Source organism: Pseudophryne corroboree, chromosome 1 (assembly GCF_028390025.1).
Source record: "Pseudophryne corroboree isolate aPseCor3 chromosome 1, aPseCor3.hap2, whole genome shotgun sequence".
NCBI classification, from domain to species: Eukaryota; Metazoa; Chordata; class Amphibia; order Anura; family Myobatrachidae; genus Pseudophryne; species Pseudophryne corroboree.
The window spans coordinates 749,564,609-749,585,816 of NC_086444.1; the positions used below are offsets into that span (position 1 = coordinate 749,564,609).

The following is a 21,208-nucleotide window of genomic DNA, read 5'->3' on the forward strand; positions in this document are numbered from 1 at the left end:
CGGCAAAACACAACTTAACCAGAGACAACGAGCTGTGACTTTAATTGCACAGGAATTAGTTTTAAATTATGTAAAAAGGGCCTAATTCTGAGTTGATCGCAGCATCATATTTGTTAGCAGTTGGGCAAAACCATGTGCACTGCAGGGGAGGCAGATATAACATGTGCAGAGAGAGTTAGATTTGGGTGGGGTGTGTTCAAACTGAAATCTAAATAGCAGTGTAAAAATAAAGCAGCCAGTATTTACCCTGCACAGAAACAAAATAACCCACCCAAATCTAACTCTCTCTGCAAATGTTATATCTGCCCCCCCTGCAGTGCACATGGTTTTGCCCAATTGCTAACAAACTTGCTGCTGCGATCAACTCAGAATTACCCCCAAAATCACAGGTGAAGCACAACAGAAATTGGAGTGATTAAAAGCTGCATTGTATCACCTTGTATAAGTATTGAGACTCATTCGCACACAGATGTACAAGTGTTGCATATCAAATTAATCAGTGCAGCCTCGGGAATCAGTTTTGTCGCAAAAGGTGCACGTTTGTGCGAAAAAGATGTTTTGCGCAAGCTGAGTCACTCGGGACCTGTCATGCTGAGAAGGGCTGTAGGTAACTTGGGCTAATATTAATGTGACAGAATTCTCCAGCACAGGGCAGTGCTAAAAATAGTGATCCAAATCAAAAGAAGGGAAAAAAGTAGGAATAGGAGTTTCAATTATAGTTTTAATCCATCACTGTTACTTTCTGTCTTTGCATATGATGTTATATATAAAGTGGCTTATGTAGAGTTGGATGCTTTTGCTCCATGAATGTACTTAGTAAAAGAAACAAATGGATTTTATAGGTTCAGCATACTTTGCAAGGTGCAACCATCAGTACAACAGTAGCAGTTGTTCTAGGCTACAAATGTGTAAGTTATGCCCCATAATAGCGTAGATTTAGCATCGAGAGGTGGCTGAACAGTGGGCCTAATTCAGACCTGATTATAGCAGCAAATGTGTTAGCAGATGGGCAAAATCATGGGGGTAATTCAGACCTGATCGTAGCAGCAAATCTGTTAGCATTTGGCCAAAACCATGGGGGTAATTCCAAGTTGATCGCAGCAGGATTTTTGATAGCAATTGGACAAAACCATGTGCACTGCAGGGGGGGCAGATATAACATTTGCAGAAAGAGTTAGATTTGGGTGGGTTATTTTATTTCTGTGCAGGGTAAATACTGGCTGCTTTATTTTTACACTGCAAATTAGATTGCAGATTGAACACACCCCACCCAAATCTAACTCTCTCTGCACATGTTATATCTGCCACACCTGCAGTGCACATGGTTTTGCCCAATTGCTATCAAAAATCCTGCTGCGATCAACTTGGAATTACCCCCCATGTGCACTGCAGGTGTGGCAGATATCACATTTGCAGAGAGATTTAGATTTGGGTGGGTTATTTTGTTTCTGTGCAGAGTAAATACTGGCTGCTTTAATTCTACACTGCAATTTAGATTTCAGTTTGAACGCACCCTGCCTAAATCAAACTCTCTCTGCACGTGTTATATCTGCCCCCCCCCCCTGCACTGCAGATGGTTTTGCCCAACTGCTAACAAATTTGCTGCTGCGATCAGGTCTGAATTACCCCCCATGTGCACTGCAGGATGGGGGGGAGGCAGATATAACATGTGCAGAGACAGTTAGATTTGGGTGGGTTATTTTGTTACTGTGCATGGTAAATACTGCCTGCTTTATTTTTACACTGCAATTTAGATTTCAGTTTGAATACACCCCACCCAAATCTAACTTTCTCTGCACATGTTATATCTGCCCCCCCTGCAGTGGACATGGTTTTGCCCATCTGCTAACAAAATTTGCTGCTGCGATCAGGTCTGACTTAGGCCCAGTGTTGTCAGCATATGCTATTAAAGTTAAATATTCAACATAGACTGTAACTACAGTACATACTATTCAACTACAAATGAATATAAATAGTAGTATCTGCTGTTTTCCCATCAAAAGATCAAAAGGGAATCTTCTTTCCTGCAATAGTCCAAATGGAAATAACAATTACGTAATGTGAGTAGACAGCCACAATGTAATATAATATAGCAACCACATTGATGATTTAAGGGTTACCAGCTGGAGAGATCAGTGCACAATCAGCCAATCAGAAGCTGCTAGCTAGTGTTGTCATCATTATCATTGTATATTGTTGCATCAGTCTTCTAGCGGTACACATCCTGACAGGTGTAGTTTGGTCTTCTGGAGTCTCAAATACATGAATATGCACTTACTATACTTGGGCTATGTTAACCTTCTCCAGCCTTCTTATTTCACCTCTTTAGGTGCAAGCTGTCACAAGTGAATTTAATCTTTACACTGGATGAATTTGTTTGTTATGAAGGCCATATACTGTATACATTAAGAGGTTGTGCAGACTTACTATGTGACAGCTCTTTCTAATCTCAGTAGCCTGTCACATCTCACAGACCCGTTGGTGGTCATGGCACCGCCCTGCTGAACTGGACACTATGGGGTATATGCAATTGCGGTCGAATTGCCGCAAAAGTCGAAAAACGGGGCATTTTCGACAAAAAAAACATGTCGAATTGGATTTGCAAATGCAATACAGTACTTTTCGTCAAAAAAATGGACGTTTCAGATTCGACTTTTTGCAATTCTACATTTTTAAAATTCGACATGTCTGCAGTGGTAAAAATGCGGCTTTTCGACAAAAGTATATTCAATTGAAGAATGTCGATTCGACAACAGTGCTTTTCGACAGTAATTTCTTAAATTTCATTCCGCCTCACTTTGCTGGCGGAATCTAATAAAAAAAATTTAAAAACATGTTTTTTTTGTGTTTTTTTTTTTATTGCTAATAGCATATCTATTTATATTAGAAGGGATTATGTACTTGGTTTGTCTATTAGGAGACAAGTATTATTTATATATTTTTTAAAAGATTTTTTTTTTTTTAACTGACTAATAGAGAGAGAATGGTTTTCAGTGGGAAGGGGTGGGAATGGGTTAAGATCCTGAAAAAAAAAAATGCGTATCCAGCCTCAGGCTCTTTGAGCCGGTCCTGGTTGTAAAAATACGGGGGGGAAATTGACAGGGGATCCCCCGTATTTTTAAAACCAGCACCGGGCTCTGCATCCGGTCCTGGTGCAAAAAATACGGGGGACAAAAGACGTAGGGGTCCCCCGTATTTTTAACACCAGCACCAGGCTCCACTAGCTGGAGAGATAATGCCACAGCCGGAGGACACTTTTATATCGGTCCCTGCGGCCGTGGCATTAAATCCCCAACTAGTCACCCCTGGCCGGGGTACCCTGGAGGAGTGGGGACCCCTTAAATCAAGGGATCCCCACCCTCCAGCCACGCAAGGGCCAGGGGTGAAGCCGAGGCTGTCCCCCACATCCATGGGCTGCGGATGGGGGGCTGATAACCTTGTGACAAATAAAAGAATATTGTTTTTAGCAGCAGAACTAAAAGTCCCAGCAAGCCTCCCCCGCAAGCTGGTACTTGGAGAACCACAAGTACCAGCATGCGGGGGGGGAAATGGTCCCGCTGGTACCTGTAGTTCTTCTGCAAAAAAAAAAACCCAAATAAAAACAGGACACGCACATCGTGAAAGTAAAACTTTATTACATACATGCGGACACACACATACTTACCTATGTTCACACGCCGACCTCTGTCCACTTCTCCAAGTAGAATCCACGGTGTACCTGAAAATAAAATTATACTCACCTAAATCCAGTGTAGCTGTCCTGTTCTTTTTTGTAATCCACGTACTTGGCAAAAAAACAAACCGCATACCCGAACCACGCACTGAAAGGGGTCCCATGTTTACACATGGGACCCCTTTCCCCGAATGCTGAGACCCCCTGTGACTCCTGCCACAGAGGGTCCCTTTAGCCAATCAGGGAGCGCCACATCGTGGCACTCTCCTGATTGGCTATGCACGTCCTGAGCTGACCGCGGGTAACCTCACCGCTGACCGCAAAGTTCCCACCATTGAAGATAATGGAGCGGCTGTGCGATGCGCTGTCTGACAGCTCAGACGCGCATAGCCAATCAGGAGAGTGCCACGATGTGGCGCTCCCTGATTGGCTGAAGGGACCCTCTGTGACAGGAGTCACGGGGGGTCTCGGCATTCGGGGAAAGGGGTCCCATGTGTAAACATGGGACCCCTTTCAGTGCGTGGTTCAGGTATGCGGTTTGTTTTTTTGCCAAGTACGTGGATTACAAAAAAGAACAGGACAGCTACACTGGATTTAGGCGAGTATAATTTTATTTTCTGGTACACCGTGGATTCTACTTGGAGAAGTGGACAGAGGTCGGCGTGTGAACATAGGTAAGTATGTGTGTGTGTCGGCATGTATGTAATAAAGTTTTACTTTCACGGTGTGCGTGTCCTGTTTTTATTTGGGTTTTTTTTTTGCAGAAGAACTTCAGGTACCAGCGGGACCGTTTCCCCCTCGCATGCTGGTACTTGTGGTTCTTCAAGTACCAGCTTGCGGGGGAGGCTTGCTGGGACTTGTAGTTCTGCTGCAAAAAACAAAATTCTTTTATTTGTCATAAGACTATCAGCCCCCCATCCTCAGCCCATGGATGGGGGGGACAGCCTCGGGCTTCAACCCTGGCCCTTGGGTGGCTGGAGGGGGGGGACCCCTTGATTTAAGGGGTCCCCACTCCTCGAGGGTAGCCCGGCCAGGGGTGACTAGTTGGGGATTTAATGCCACGGCCGCAGGGACCGATATAAATGTGTCCCCCGGCTGTGGCATTCTCTCTCCAGCTAGTGGAGCCCGGTGCTGGTGTTAAAAATACGGGGGACCCCTACGTCTTTTGTCCCCCATATTTTTTGCACCAGGACCAGACGCAGAGCCCGGTGCTGGTTCTAAAAATACAGGGATCCCCTGTCAATTTTTCCCCTGTATTTTTACAACCAGGACCGGCTCAAAGAGCCCGAGGCTGGTTATGCTTAGGGGGGGGGGACCCCACGCAATTTTGTTTAGGGTCTTTTAACCATTTTTGTGCCGTCTGAAAAGTCGAATCCAGGACGCACTTATCCGTAAATTGGTCCGTTTTTCGACAGCGGGACTGTCGAATCCGTTTTTAATTGAATATGTCGAATTCCGGCACCCGCCGGCCGGGATTTGATGGTCGAATTGTGTTGAATTTAAAAAGGGGCGAAAAACAGCCGCAATTCGTCTGGAATTGCATATACCCCTATATGTCTCTCACAACACCATGCCTCAGTACATACAGTGCTCTCTCCCACAGCGATAGCTACTCGGCGGCTCATTTGCTTAGTGGCTCCACTTCAGCGATTTCTCCCTTTCCCAGTTCTTTCCATCAGACATAGTTGTCCGCCGGGGAGATCCTCAGCCACCCACATACTGTATGCCACTGCCTAACAGCGTTCTCTAGTCCACACTGTGCATGTCAGCATCAACAACACATTGTTCTCCTTCATTGCACCACTACATGTAGACCCCAGTAATGCTTGGACAGAATGGCAACTCATCTCTTAGGGGTATCACACTAAGGTGCATCATTAGTAAAGAATTAAAACATTGCAGGGACCAAGGGGAGACTTTGGATGAAGTAATGCATCCCTAGCAAATCACAGAGTCACTGATATACCCTGATTTTGGAGAGCAATGCTAAAGAAATACAGATGTGTCCACGGTTATCTTGACTAGTTTTCTGCGCCTAGGCACAACATGATTTATTAGCATAAACCTTTCATCTATTGTTCTCAGCTGCAATACAATACAGAGAACAATACAGCAGGGGATTAAGTCATTACAGCAGGGGATTAAGTCCGACTGGCCAGTCTCAGTTAATCCTATTAAAGGTCAAGATAAACGTGGACCCATCTGTAGTAGGACTTATTTTAAGGGCATTTCTTGCTGTGTAGAGGGGCACACGACAACTCACTATGCAAATCCTGCACAAAGGTGCAGTACTTAAGTAATATAAATAATAAATCCTTTACCTTTCAGTACCTATCTCCATTAAAAAGTTGATTTGTACAGTACAGGTATATTAATAATATACAGTTAGCACAATACCACAAGTTGCTTGACAGTACAAGGAGAACTAAGAGAATTGCTGAGAGACTTGAGAGGGAAGTGTTCAAACTCAAATCTAAATGACAGCGTTAAAATAAAGATGATCAGCATTTGTGGGCTACATGCAAATGAGGACAGCATTTGCCCTCCATGTAGAAACAATGTATTTGCACCCTTTGCATTGCAACATGGTTTGTCCATGAACAAAGTTTCTGAAGTGGGTAAGGGCCATTTTTGCATTTAAAATGGTGTCCTTCTTATTAAAACATTCTCAATTAAAAGGCAATTTATGCTTTCCACATATAAAGTGATTCTAGAAAAACGTTCTTGTAATCCTGAAATTGTTATCTGAACACACATACATATTTATCTGAAGCAATTATGTTTAATAATGCACTATTTCTCTATTACCCTACTTGATATTAAATAACATCAATGAATACATTTTATTTAATGTACAGTTTATACAAAGCACAAACTATATTTTATTTCTCAATTTTCCTGCAGATGTGAACGAGGGTATACTGGATCAAGATGTGAATACCTGGATTTATTTTACTTAAAAGAAGACAGAGGACAACTTGTTGTGATTGGCCTGATTGTTGCTATGGTGACACTTATTATTGTCATCATTTCCATATGCATCTGCTCTCAGTAAGATAATTGGTTAATGTGCACTTTATTTTGTATACTTTCGCTTGAATTGGGCAACATCATGAAATGTTTCACTTTATTACTGGCAAATAGTTTTTCAAAAAAATTCTCAGAAATGTTAATTTTTTAAAATAAATTATTATTGTAGGTGAAAGAAAAATTGTTTAAAAGTTATAGAATTATATTTTTTCCAAAAAAAAATCTGCCTTATTGGGATGTAGGGCCAGCCTATGTTCATGTCAGGCTGACCTCTGCAGAGTTATCCCCCATACTGTAGATACCCACTTTAGCATTATCACCCTACCTGTTACATACTGTATACCCATAACCCCAGTAGCCTTATCTCTCTCCCTGTAGCATTATGCAATCCCTCCCTACCCCAGTGCTCAAACATCTCTACGTGACACTATCCAAGGAACCATATATACCCTTATAGAGAGTGCAGTGGAGTATGTGACATGAAGCACAGATCAGTCCCCTCTGAGCAGGAAGTGGTAATCAGAGGGTCTAATGATCAAGCAGCAGCCTGCTCTGAGAGTGCATGGTCAGAACTATGGAGCAAAAGATCTATGGCAGGTGAGGCCGTGCCTCCCCTGCCTACCTTTTCCACACATCTCTGATCAGATCTCACCAAAATCCCAGCAGTATGTATTGCTGCACCTTTGTATAATGCCCAGATGAGCTCTTGGGCTCATGTATTGTGTTTAAATCTGGCTCTGGTACTAGACAGTGCTGCCTCAGCCATTTAACTCACTGCACGTCCCTGAATTATTATGATACACTCCACTTAAGGAAAAATATACACAGTCGAGTCATGTTATTATTATTATGACCACCTTCTACATTTGACGACAGCAGTGCGTAGCCCATGAAGTATATCATGTGTCGTGCGCTGGCTTGGTGGTTATATAAGGTGTGCGATAGGCCAAAGAACTAGTGGTCCTTAGGGGAAATTGAGAAAGAAGAGAAAAAGGAGGGGGGGGGGGGGTCACAGAAGAGTGTAGAAGAATGGGAGAAGATGTGAGGGGAAGACCAAGGGGATAGATGTGAGTCCTTGTTCGATATATGCAAGCATGGGGCAAAGTATAGATAATGCAAGGAGGGCATGAACTGTTACAGTGTAGTGTCGAGAGGGGTGAATGCCCTAAAGAGGGGGCAATGCCTTGTGTAGTCCATCAACTCCATGCAACATGAAGGCAGTGACACATCAAGCAGTCCTACGCACAGTATTGCTTTGGAGTGAGATGGCATCTTCTAAAACACTAGTCACATCTCTCCATGACCTCGTCATGCCCCTTCCACCTAAGAAAACTGATGCTATTATATCATGATGAATTCTCCCTGACCAGTGTTGTGCAGAGTACAGTGAGAAAGATATGTGCTTTCACTTTATTAACAATGACAATGCAAAAAGCACCTTTGGGTGACAGGGCACAGCTCCTGGTGTCCATTGTCCATTTCTAGCACTTCTAAATTTTCAGAGCCAATGTCAATTCCATCATCATTGACAGAGGCCGACCTCCCTGTGATGTGTTGTATGGGGGGTAATTCTGAGTTGACCGCAGCAGGAACTTTGTTAGCAGTTGGGCAAAACCATGTGCACTGCAGGGGAGGCAGATATAACATGTGCAGAGAGAGATAGGTTTGGGTGTGGTGAGTTCAATCGGCAATCTAAATTGCAGTGTAAAAATAAAGCAGCCAGTATTTACCCTGCACAGAAACAAAATAACCCACCCAAATCTAACTCTCTCTGCAGATGTTATATCTGCCCCCCCTGCAGTGCACATGGTTTTGCCCAACTGCTAAAAAATTTCCTGCTGCAATCAACTCTGAATTACCCCCTATGTGTACAGCCACCGGGCCTGCCCACTAAGATATAATAGCTGCAGCCCGGAACTAGAAATGGAATGCTTCTTTCCTTCCCTCTGATAGTCAAGTTTACGGACATTTAACAGAGCAAAAGGAAGCTCAAAATAATGAATAATAATAAAGGTTTGGAATGGGTCCATAGGGGTTTTCAGGATGAGTAAGGTGGTTAGCCCCACACCCCCATGACCAGCTCTCCAGCTAGAAGCTGTATCTTTGGATATTCTCAAAACATTCTTGTACTGCAGAGGTACTGTATGCAATTTAAAATATGCAGATTTGGGAATGCAGCAGGGGCATAACGGAATTGGAACAAATGTTATGCTCCTGCCCCTGATGTCGGAAACGTACATCAACCAAGGAGAATTAGTCATATTTTTTTACTAATTGGCTGCCAGGAACCATTCCCAATTACACAGCATACATACATACATTTGAATTCTCCTCTCCGGGAGAAGTCTGGAGTAAAATGCTGTGATTTGCATTGGATGCAGGAGGGTTGACTACTCTTCCGGGAGTGCAGGGGACTAATTGAACAATCAGGTGTCTCCCGCTGGATCTGGTAGAGTAGGCAGGTATGGTACACAGACACAGTCACCTTACTAAGCAATAATAAAGAGGGTTTCCAACTGATGCTACTGGGCAGCAGTAACTGAAATGGGTGTGCCAATATATTTTGGGTGGCCAACTCTCCATATAAAGCCATACTGCTAACTTGCTGGACACATGTGATCATCCCCATGCTAAACATACTTGGATTTTCTATAAAATGTTAAACAGGCCTATTCAGTGCCTTCACTATCCTTGACATGTTGTAAGAATATGCTAACATATGTTATATGCAAGTCTGGTGCAAAGTGATGAGTGCTCTCATCTGCTGCAGGTGAGAATGGATGCATGTGCCAGTACTGCTCAAATGACAGCTCCCCCAGCCGGCTCCAGTACTGCAGCCAGGGGCAGCAATGGGCAAAGACACCTGCAGCTGTAAGAATCAATAGCTGCAGGTGTTGGAACGGTCAGTGCTACAGACCATTTTTGCATTCCTTGGCATATCTGCGTACTATCTTTTAGATAACAGCACCGATATAGGCAGGATGTACTGCACACGAGAGTCATACATAGGGGTGAAGCGGTATCAGTGCATATAACGTGCGCTAATACCACTTCTCCCCCATATCGGAGGATCATACATTTACCCCTAAGTCCGGTAAGTATGCAGTGATCTCATTCTGTGAGGAGAGAAAAAAAGCTCAGCATCATTCCCAGAGTGCTGGGCATAGGTGTATCTAGAGAGGAGGGCACTTGTACAGACTTAGTGTGTGGGCCCCCTCCTCTCCCGTAGCCAGCAGTGCCATTTTTTTGGAGTCCTGCACATACGCTGTAGATTCTGGCACTCTGCCAGAGTCTCTAGTGCTCAGTGCGCTAGCAGCGGTTGTGCCGGCTATGGGAGAGGAGGGGACACACACACGGTCACCGATGGATGCCGGAAGGTAAGTATAGAACAAATGGGTGCACCCATTATAGATATGCCACTGGTGCTGGGTGCAAAATGTAACACGGGATTTATAGCCCGCTTTCACACAGCATTTGCCGGGTTACACCACCGGGATTTGTACACGGGAACATCCCGGGTTCAACCCGGCTGAGACCCCTTTCAGATTGGCGTCCCCAACCTGGCTTATTGCTGGGTCGATGACGTTGCCGCGCTAGTGCAGAGGTGGCACCAAGCGCTGTATCTTCTTTTAGCATCAACATGGATTACCCATGCACAATATCCCGGGTTGCTGTGCTCTCACGTGCAATAACCTGAGGTATTGCTGGCAGTCTGAAAGGGGTATAAATGTCATACAACAAACTGTATTACATATTGTGCTGTACTAATGAAACATGGACTCCGAACCTAAAGTTATAATGTGTTACCGTGATTTCCAAATATAATGTCACACAGGGAGCCACATGTATATGTGTGTGTGTGTGTGTGTGTGTGGGGGGGGGGGTAGGTTTAGGCTGTGGGGGGGTTAGGCTGCGGGAAGCGGGGTTAGGGCTAGGCTGCGGGTAGGGAAGGCTAGGGTTAGGAGGGGCATTAGGGAAAGGTAAGTATACTTGCCTTTCCCCTGTCCGGATTCCCACCATCGTGATGCCGCGTTCGGTATTCTGAAATTTCATACCCAACCCGTCACAAATACTCCAAGCTTGCTCTTTCTCTGGCTCCATATATGCCCCTGGATGGGGGCAAATCCTACCTCAATCACAGAATGAAAATAAAGCTGACCAGTAGTTGTGTGGAAAAGCTGGCAGTAGTTTCCTACAGTACGTGCCAAATAAAAAAATGAGCATTTGCCTAACGTGAATTGCAAAATGGTATGTTTTATTGCAGATTTGCAATCTTTAGCAGTATTTGCTCCCAACTCTAAATGAAGCTTCGTATACATGTTTATTTATAGTGTTAGAACTATTGTACAGTATATCTGAGTAAATCTTAAAACAACTGTTTTGCCCTGACCATATTTATAACATTTTACATTCACATAAGATTATATAATGTGCGTCATTTTTATAGCATGTGTTATGTAACTGCCCTTAAGTGAGACTCTAAGAGGTATATTTACTAAAGTGCGGGTTTTTAGAATTGGACATGTTGCCCATAGCAACCAATCAGATTCCAGCTATTATCTTCTGGAAGGTGCTAGATAAATGATAAGTAGAATATGATTGGTTGTTATGGGCAATATTTCCACTTCTAAAAACCCGCACCTTAGTGAATATACCCCTTACACTGTAAACACGAGTAATCAACATCTAAATATCTAACTTTAAAAATTATCTATTTATTAACAGTAATTGCAGAACAGCACACAGGAGAAAAATGAAAGCGAAGGAGATGGAAAACCTGAGTAATGATTCCACAAGAAAAATGGAAGAAACCAATTTTGCCTAGAGGTAAACGGAGGAGTCTTTAGGAACTAACTTCTGTTCTTACAATGTTTTAACGGTTCAATTTAGATTGACATTGTTACATTTGATTAATCTTAAAGACAATTTCCATTTGCGAGTGTTGGTCGTGTACAGTAAGTACATGTTAATGCAAAAATGTCTCATGCAGACCACAACACTCATATGCACCTGTCAGGAGGCATATAACTTGGTGCAAAACATGCACTGATGATGATGATGACATCACCAGCCCTTTTTTCATGCACAGAGAGACACCTTTCGGCAGCAGTTGTTCTTTTTAAGCCCCATAATAGTATCCTAGTTCATTTTCTGAACTATAGTTGTGCCTTAGTTAATGTTATTCTCCATGGTAGTGCCCTATTTTATTTTATGACCTTAGTAGTGCCCTAGTTCATTGTAGGGTCGCTAGTACACATTATCCAACACAGTGACCCCAATTCACATTATGACATGCAGTGTCTCCAGTTCATATTATGTCACATTACAGCACCCACAGTTCATATTATGCCACACTACAGTGCCTCCACTTCATATTGTACCACATTTCAGATTCCCAGTTCAGATTATGTAACATTATAATGCCCTCTTTATACCACATTGTAATGAGTAAGTCCAGGGGCATAACTAGGTATATTGTAGGCCCCAAGGCAAAAGTTTGTAAGGGCCCTACATATCACCCAAAGTGGGCCCCTCTCAGCTCTGGGCCCCATAGCAGCTGCACTCCCTGCACCTATGGTAGCAACGCCCTTGTGTAGTAGTACATTATAATTTAAATAGATTCTGTGGAACATAATGAACAATCTGATTACAAATCACACATTTGATCTTAAAATGTGATATTTTTCAGTGTATTTTCAGTGTATATCAATTTATATCAGTTACATTTTTATTCATTCAGTTCTGCTAACAAGATGCATGTACATTTATATTCCTCTTTAATCCGTCTGTGGGACCTTGCGTCATTACCTCTGGGTTAGAATGTGGGCCATGGATGGAGTTTGGCACTAAAATAGTTAAAACCTAAACTCCTCCCCCTCTAACCCCTTCTACCACCTACAGCAGCAACCCAGTCTTATTTTTAATGCCTGTGAGTGAAGGAACACTTTATCACTAGCTTTTAGTTAGGTTGTATTTCTATTATTTCCTATTTTAGCAGATACTAATGCCTTAGTCCCTGTTCATGGGAGACTCAGTGCACTGACAGAGCGGGAGCAACATAGTTTAGAAGGGCTAGTGTGATACTACCTTGTCCCCACTCCACAGTTAGCCTCTGGAGAGTCACCAAGCCAGAAACTGGTCCATGTGGCTCTGCCATTGCCGAACCACAATTCGAGGAGGCACTGGGTCAGGTAGGAGCAATCACAAATCACTTTGATGCTTCTGCAGGCACAACTCTGCTGTTTAAGGACTGTGGCAGTATGAAAATGCCATTTCAAACCCTGTTCTCAAAAGTCCTTGGCAGGCTCTGAGGCTCCAGTGCCATTTTCCACTACAGTGAGCTGCCTCAGCAGACTGGGGGACATGATGCAGGGAGTTTACTTCACCTCAGGGATAGAGATATGCAGTTTGTGGGATTATATCAGTGTCTGTTGATAATAACCTTAGATATACAGTATGTATGTATTTGTCTGTCATAACCTTCTATCCTATATAATAAAAGGCTAATACAGCGCCTCACCTCTATGGGGGGAATTTAAGTGTTTTGCACACCCCGGCCCCAAGCCACCAGGCAAACAGTCTGTACGACCTTCCGGTGGCCTCCAAATCACCCGTAGTGGGAACGACGACGACGACTTGCTCAGGTTCTTGGACGCTTGACTTCAATCTGACCCTGAACATTTGGTGAGCGGCGTTGTGTCCAGATGTGACATTCTTGACCTCGCAGCCAAAATAATTTTGCTGTTACTCCTATTCCACTGGATTTATCCAAAAGGAGGGCTCTCATACAGGCAGTTACCTCTCTTTCAGACTCCGGAGTGATTGTTCCTGTTCAGGTTCACCAACGTGGTCTGGGGTATTATTCCAGCCTTCTTTCTAGTAGACTAGCCATATGACTCCTTCCCACCAGTTCTCAGCTGAAAATGGTTAAACGATTACCGCTCCCTGGAGAAGTATAAGATGGAGTGTGTTTTAATTCCGGATTCTGCGCTGTTGGTCAAAGGTTCACGTCAGGACAGACAGATGTGCCGACTGTCTCTTCAAACTCAGCAGTCCCTACAATGGTAACTACATAGACTAAATCTGACAAAGTGATTCCCTTTCAATTTAGAATTGGATGTATGCCACCATGGATGTCAGCCTGACAGGTTGGGGTCATTCATTCAGAACGGGCATTTTCAGGGACCACCGCAGAATATACTCTCACCATCAGCATCCTGCAGTTGAGGGTGATCTGGAATGCCTTGGTCTAGTCTCCGCAGTCTCTACAATGCCATCCTGTTCGCATTCTGTCGGAATGCCAAAACTGTTTCCTACACCAGCTAACAGGGTGGAGCTCCGAGCTGGTAGGTGATGAAGAAGGTGTCCTACATCCTCCATTGGGTGGGACTTTTGATCCCTTGAATATCGGCTATTTACATTCCTTGAGTGGACAACTGGGAGCCGGAATTCCTTAGCCACCGCACAGTTCATCATGGAGAATGGGAACTTCACAAGGAGGTGTTTCTGGAGCTCGTGGCCATTGTGGGTAAGCTTGATAACCTAACTAATTTGACCCTCCTGGTTGGACAGGAAACTTCCACTGTGTGGCTCTTGATCAAGGGACCCTCAAACAGCTTTGTGGATATCATGATGGCTCCTTGGAGCTTTCACCTGGGGTATCTATTTTTGCTCTATCACTTCTACCCCTTCAGCAGACTTGGCAAGAGGGTTGTCTAGTTAATCTGATTGCTCTGGACTGGCCTCGTCGACAGTGGTATATTCTGCTTCAAGACATGATGGCTAAGGCTCCTTACAGTCTACCTCTTTGGCCAGACCTCCTTGCTTTGATGGCAAGATCCTTAAGGCCCAGATCTTGAAGGTGCAAGGGTTCTCCTGACCAGTGGATCAGACCATGGTTCAAGCTCACAAACTGGTGACTTCCAAAATATATAATTGACTTGGGAAGTTGTACATATCCTGGTGTGAACGTCAACCTCTGCCATAGCAGTCTTTTGCTTGCCATGTGTAACAATACTGACTGAATTTCTTATGTTCTGTGACTTACCTCAGCATATTCTGCAAATATGCATCTGCTCCACATACTAACTGCAGTCTTGATTACTTACTGATTAGCACCTGAATAGCAATTCCTCTGTGTGAGTAATTGCCAAGATCCAGTGTTCAGCAACTGGGTTCTCTGTTCATCACACCCAGCTGGCAGTAAAGTCTGTACATGCTGCTCCTGCATAGCTCTCTCAGCATAATGTGTATAAATTCTAAGTGTGTCTATTCATATTGTCTGCTTCCTGGTGTTTGGGTCTACTAGGCCTCAATTCACATCAGAGCCTAAGCCTGGAGTACTGCTGTGACAAGTCCTGATCAGCTGACTGCAACATCCAATGAATCCATACTGCAAGGTATAAAGGTAACTTCCTGGGATTACCAATTTGTCAGTACAACAGTCTCTATATGGGAAGTAACAGATCTGTACTAAGCTCCTTCATTCCAGTGACTTTGTATGATCCAGTACGTCGCAATTCCATTCCGGCTTCCATTGTTATATGGACTTTGTCTTTCTTCAATGCTGTCAGTGTTAATATTCCGGATCAAGCCCTGTGAACACTCCAGTCCGTTCCGGTTCCATTCTGGATGCTATTATATTTGAACTGTGTCTTTCTTCAATGCCATCAGTGTTAATATTCCGAATCAAACCTGGTGAGCACTCCAGTCCGTTCCTGTTCCATTCCGGATATTATTGTTATTTGAACTGTGTCTGTCTACAATATTATCAGTGTAAAGATTCCGGATCAAGCCCGGTCAGCACTTCAGCCCGTTCCGGTTCTATTCTGGATATTATTGTTATTTGAACTTTGTCTTTCTCAGTCCAATCCGGTTCCATTCCGGTCATCATTTCTGTGGCTAACCTGGTATCTTTTGTCTGCAGAGAATCATGGATGTTGTTCTTTAATAAAAAGTTTAATTTATTATTATATCAATCTGTGGGTTTGTCACTGCTAGAACACCGATTCTTTCAAGTACATGTACCATACCTGGTTAAAGCCTCCTCAATTCATTTATACTCCCTCGGTGTCAGCTCCGTCCACAAACACCTGTCCAAACCAAACCCAATCCTCAGGCGTGACACCATGCCTCTTGTCTTTTCAATAAGATGGATTGACAAAAGGCCTTCACCTTTCATCCCTCAAGGGGCAAGTTTCAGCCCTGTCTGTCCTATTCCAGAGAAGGTTGGCCACCACTCTGGAAATTCAGACCTTTCTTCAAGGTGTCCTTCACATCCAGCCATCATACATGCCACTTGTTCCTCCTTGGGACTTGAACTTGGTGTTGGAGACTCTAGAGTTGCAATACCTCACTTTGAAAGTTGTATTCCTTCTGGCCATTGCATCTGCCAGACAGGTTTCTGAAATGACTGCCCTGTCCTGCAGTCCTCCGCTGCTAATTTTCCTTTTGGATTTGGGTAGTTCTGATGACTAAACCTTCCTTCCTGCCTGGGGTCATGTTCACGTACCATCTCAATCAGGGCATTGTCCTTCTGGCCTTTCCGCAGGATTGGTCATCAGTCAGATCTTCCTTTCAGGCATTAGTCCGTGCTTTATGCATTTATTTAAACTGTACTGTTAGGCGTATGGATTCCTTGTTGGTGTTGATTGATGCCCCCAAGCAAGGTTGCTTAGCATCTAAGAGTACTATTGCTTGGTGAGTCACCTCTACCATCCATCAGGCCTATTTGTCCTCGGATGTTGTGCCTTCACTCCGTTCTCATTCAACTCAGGGCTACGCGGTGGAACAGCTGTTAGTGGCGACCTGGTCACCTATGCACACTATCACTAATTTGTACTGTTTTCATATGTATTTTGCGGGGGATGCCATTTTTGGGCAAACGATTTTGCGTCGGATGCTCCCCCAGCTTGCTTTGGGTATTCCCAAAGATAACGCAGCATACTCCAGATAGATGAAAGGGGAAAATGGCTTTTTTTACTCACCGTAAAATCCCTTCCTTGGAGTCCATCTGGGGGAAGCTGCAATCCCTCCCTTACTTGTCTGGTTTCTTACCAGTTGCTTTTGCCATTTGGCATTTTTTAATTGTCTATAGGTTTATAGTTTTTAGTTTTGTTCTTCCTCCATATAGCTTTGCTTAACGAAAACTGAGGTGCTGCTAGAGATGGGAGGGGATAGAGGGGGAGGAGTTTCATTTTTAACTATTTTAGTGCCAAACTTCATAGCCTACAATCTAACCCAGATGTAATGACGCAGTGTCCCCCAGATGGACTCCGAGGAAGGGATTTTACTGTGAGTAAAAAAAACAAATATTTCCTGTTTACACAGGTAACAATGAAGCTACCTGCAGGCGGGTTAGATGCTGCTGTTACAGAAAAGAATAAGCTCTACCATTGTGTAAAACAGAAAGACTGGCATATGGAAAAGATCAGAAAAATAGCCCATTTGAAAGCTGATACCAGTACCTTCTCTCGGTTTATGTAATCCTACAGAGTCCAGTTATTAATGTGTTATAATATTTATTGATCTATGAAAGAAAGATCTTTCAACTGTCTCAAAGCTTGAAGTCGAATATGCTGCAAAGGCTGTCAGTTTGTCTTAACATAAGACGTGTCAAGTTTTCAGAATGTACGGAGTGTTTCTTACCATATCTGCCACTATCTTTTGCATTCCCCTAAGCTTCAAGTGTCATTGCATTGGTCTTTATTGCAGTTACAGAGGTGTAGCTTAGAACCATGGCGTTTTGAGCATGTGTATGCTATGGTGCCACACCCTCCATTGTGGTGTAGGGGGTAGTAATGATCCTTTGTTGCACAGCACTAGCTTTTGTCAAATGTTTTCCAGCATACCCCCCTACACAAACCAACATGTACCCCCATGCAAACCAACATGTACCCCCATGCACACCAAGATGCCTCCTTCACATAATCTCCACCAAACAACATGTACTCCTTGCACAACATGACCACCCCTTGCACAACAACAGGATAGTACCCCGCACAACAGCATGCTTCGCCTGAACAACAAGATGCCCCCCTGCACATCAACATGACTCTTCCTGCACACCAAACATTCCCTCCTCCTGCACACCACACATACACCTCTCTTGCACACTACACATGCATCCCTCCTGGACCCCACACGTTCCCCTCCTGCACAACATGCCCCCCTCCTGCACACCTCACATACCCTCATCCTGCACAATATACGTTCGCCCTCCTGTACACCACAAATGCACCACTCCTGCACAACAACATGCACCCCTCCTGCCCACCAGCATGCCCCACTGCACACCAGATTAGTCCCCACATTACATTTTTGAATTGCCTGAATTTCCCAGAGTACCCTCAGAAGTTGAACCTGGCTGGAACACCAGCAGCTATCAGCCACCCATGCAGTGACACTGCAGCAGTAACATGACAATCATATTAGCAGCTAGTCTTCTGATTGGGAACTACTACACTAGTTTTCTTCCCCTGCAGTCTGTTATTAACTAGGGAGATCCGGAGTATGAGCTTCACCCATGCTAAACCCCTGTGCAGTTACTACTAGTAAATATAAGTGGCATCCATGGATATAGCAGATGCAGAAAAAGTATTATTTGTCTACCAATATGATATCTCTGCAGACCTCTCATAGATCACTGATGGCAAAAGGCCTCACGGGTCATCCAATCAGATCCTGCTTGTCTGGTAAATAATGTCACCACTGCACAAATACACAAACACAGAAATTGTCACATTGCACTAACAGTGATATCCAGTGTACCAGTGACGTGCAGTGGGGTGAGGCAGAGCCTTTTCTGTCATACTAATGTTTGTGCCAGAGTTTTGACTGTATAAAGTATATGAAAAATACAAATAATTTGTTTGACATATCTTCTTTGCATTATTCTAATCATTGTTATAGCCAAAACTCTAGAGTAAAAAGTCTATGGCAGGTGAGGCAGTGCCTCACTTTTCTTTCTTTTCAGAACATCTCTGATCAAAACTCACCAAATTTCCAGGAGTATATACTGCTGCACCTGTGTATAATGCCCAGATGTACCCTTTGGCTCATATATTGCATGTAAATCTGGCTCTGGGGCTAGCCAGTGCCCCCTGAGCTATTTAGCTCACCGCACGTCCCTGCAGTGTATCCCGCACAACAGCATACCCCCCCCCCCCCCCCTGCACAACAACACGACCCTTCCTGCACTACAATTTACATTTCAGTTTGAACACACCCCACGCAAATCTAAATCTCTGCACGTTACATCTGCCCCATCTGCAGTGCGGCATGATTTTGCCCATTTGCATGCTTTTTTTGTTTGTTCACAAACCTGAATAAGGCCCCTAGTATGCTATTAGTGAAATAAGAAGCAAGATTAGGGAAAATATACACAATCTGGGTAAAAAGGCAAAATACGACTCGCGCAACAATATACTTAATCTACTACTTTATACCTATTCCTTTGAGACAAAAAAATAGAATCTTTACTACTTAGTACACTATCTGCAAATGACATTTGAAAAAAAGTACTCAATCACTACCTGTGCCAGAACTTACAAGTCTGTCAGGCATCTTGCGCCATATGGCACAAAAAGTACACATCTGTATCCGGGACCTGTGAGTTACAATAATTGCTATGTTTTAATGAAATAGTGGTTTTCTATCATGGTTTTCTATGGATTATAGAATATAAAGTCTTGTTTAGCTACTTCCAAAATACCGAAAAGCAATTAGCGCGGAAGGCTTCAACTCTGATTTAGATGAAAGTGGTTACACCGTACAGTAGTAAGTGTGCGATATTTAAGTGAAAATAAGAGAATCTTCAATATAAACTACAGGGCCTGATATAGAGTTGAACGCAAAGCGAGTGTATCTGTGCATGTGTTCATATAAGCATCTCTGTGGATCTGCAGCCTCTTCTGTGCAGCACATACTGTACATCGGCCCGATATCTGCTTGCAGGGAATTCGCACTTTGCATACAGTCGGTTTGTAGAGGGCATGTGTGGGCGTCTAGATGCAAATGCAAATGTCTGGGGATTTCATACAGATTTCTTGTACCAAAGATAAGGTTGGTGCAAGTGAGTGCTGATAGTGATGGTGTCTGCTTTCAGCAGCAGATGTACAGTGGTGACACAGCCACATAGATGCAGCCCACTCTGTATACAGGTGGAATTCCACAGCTATGTTCAAGCAAGCAATGTGCGACTCTGAATCAGCCCCATTGCTTTTAAAATACAGTGCCAAGGTAAATATATTTTAGTATGAATAACAGATAAGCATGCTTCCCAAGTATATTCTGCCTGATTACCATAGCTGAACACAATGTAATCTACATAATCTATAGGCTCCCGAAAATCATGTGGCGCACTCAGACACACAGAAGAATGGGCGAGTCTCCCAGAGATGCCAGCTACTGCCAACCAGCCACCCAGATCGCACTGAATCGAGTTACCCTAGTCACGCCACCCTATTTTACAATGGCAGTAAACTTGCCATTGTACAGTGGAGGTGTGGCCACGATGACATCATGGCACAGTCTCCTTTGCCACATCACGCCCCACCCCATGCCAAGCCACATGGAGGGGGCATCCACAAAATCGGCATCTATGATGTAGCATTTACATTTGCTAGGCAGGTTACATGTAATAAGATATATTGTTAACTTCTGTGTGGCGTTCAGATGCCGATAGTCGTTCTCCCGACACTGGTCGGAATGTCGATGCTGGGATCCTGACGTGGATCAAAATGCTGGAATCCTTAGGGTTAGGCTATGGGGGTGAGAGGGTTAGGATTAGGCTGCGGGGAGGAGGGTTAGGCACCACCATGGATGGTTAGGTTGCGGGGGTGTGGGGGTTGGATGGTTAGGGTCAGGCTGCGGAAAGGGGTGGTCAGGGTTAGAGGGGTAGAAGGGGAGGGTTAGCATACTTACATTCCAGGTGTTGGGATGCCGTTGTCGGTATTCTGACTGCCGGCATCCCAAGCGCCGGGATCTCAATACCATCCTGTACACAGGAGTGACATTGGGGGTCATTCCGAGTTGATCGCAGCCAGCATCTTTTTGCTGCTGCTGCGATCAACGAATCCCCGCCTATGGGGGAGTGTATTTTAGTGTGATCGCTTGTGCAGCCCTGCTATGCTTAAAAAGTTTCCTGCAAAACAAGACCAGCCCTGCAGCTACTTACCCTGTGCGACGGATCCAGCGATGAAGGTCCCGGTCCTGATGTCAGACATCCGCCCTCCGTTCGTCTGGATATGCCTGCGTTCTTCTTACCACTCCCCGAAAACGGGCTCCAACGGTGAGTATCCACCCTGGAATGCTTCTCCGCTGTCAATCTTCCGTCCAGCGCTGCGTCTTTTTTTTTTGCTGGGCGCTCCGTCGCCTGGTGACGTCCGTCGCCAGGCAACGACGCGCATGTGCAATGTGCACTCCGTGCAAGCGCAGTTCCGACCCGTTCGCACCGCAGCGAAGAACCGCTTCATGCGAACGGGTTGGAATGACCCCCATTGATCA

General features: G+C 44.2%; 1 protein-coding gene across 1 annotated transcript in view; it reads left to right on the forward strand.

Moving 5' to 3' along the window:
• Positions 1–20,517, forward strand: part of BTC (betacellulin) — a 220,491-nt gene extending 199,974 nt beyond the window's left edge. Inside the window, exons 4-6 of the mRNA XM_063916815.1 lie at positions 6,578–6,724; positions 11,429–11,530; positions 17,033–20,517. Of these exons, the coding sequence (XP_063772885.1) occupies positions 6,578–6,724; positions 11,429–11,528 (247 nt within the window). The 3' untranslated portion in view covers positions 11,529–11,530; positions 17,033–20,517. The remainder of the gene's footprint in view (positions 1–6,577; positions 6,725–11,428; positions 11,531–17,032) is intronic.
• Positions 20,518–21,208: the final 691 nt, after the last annotated feature.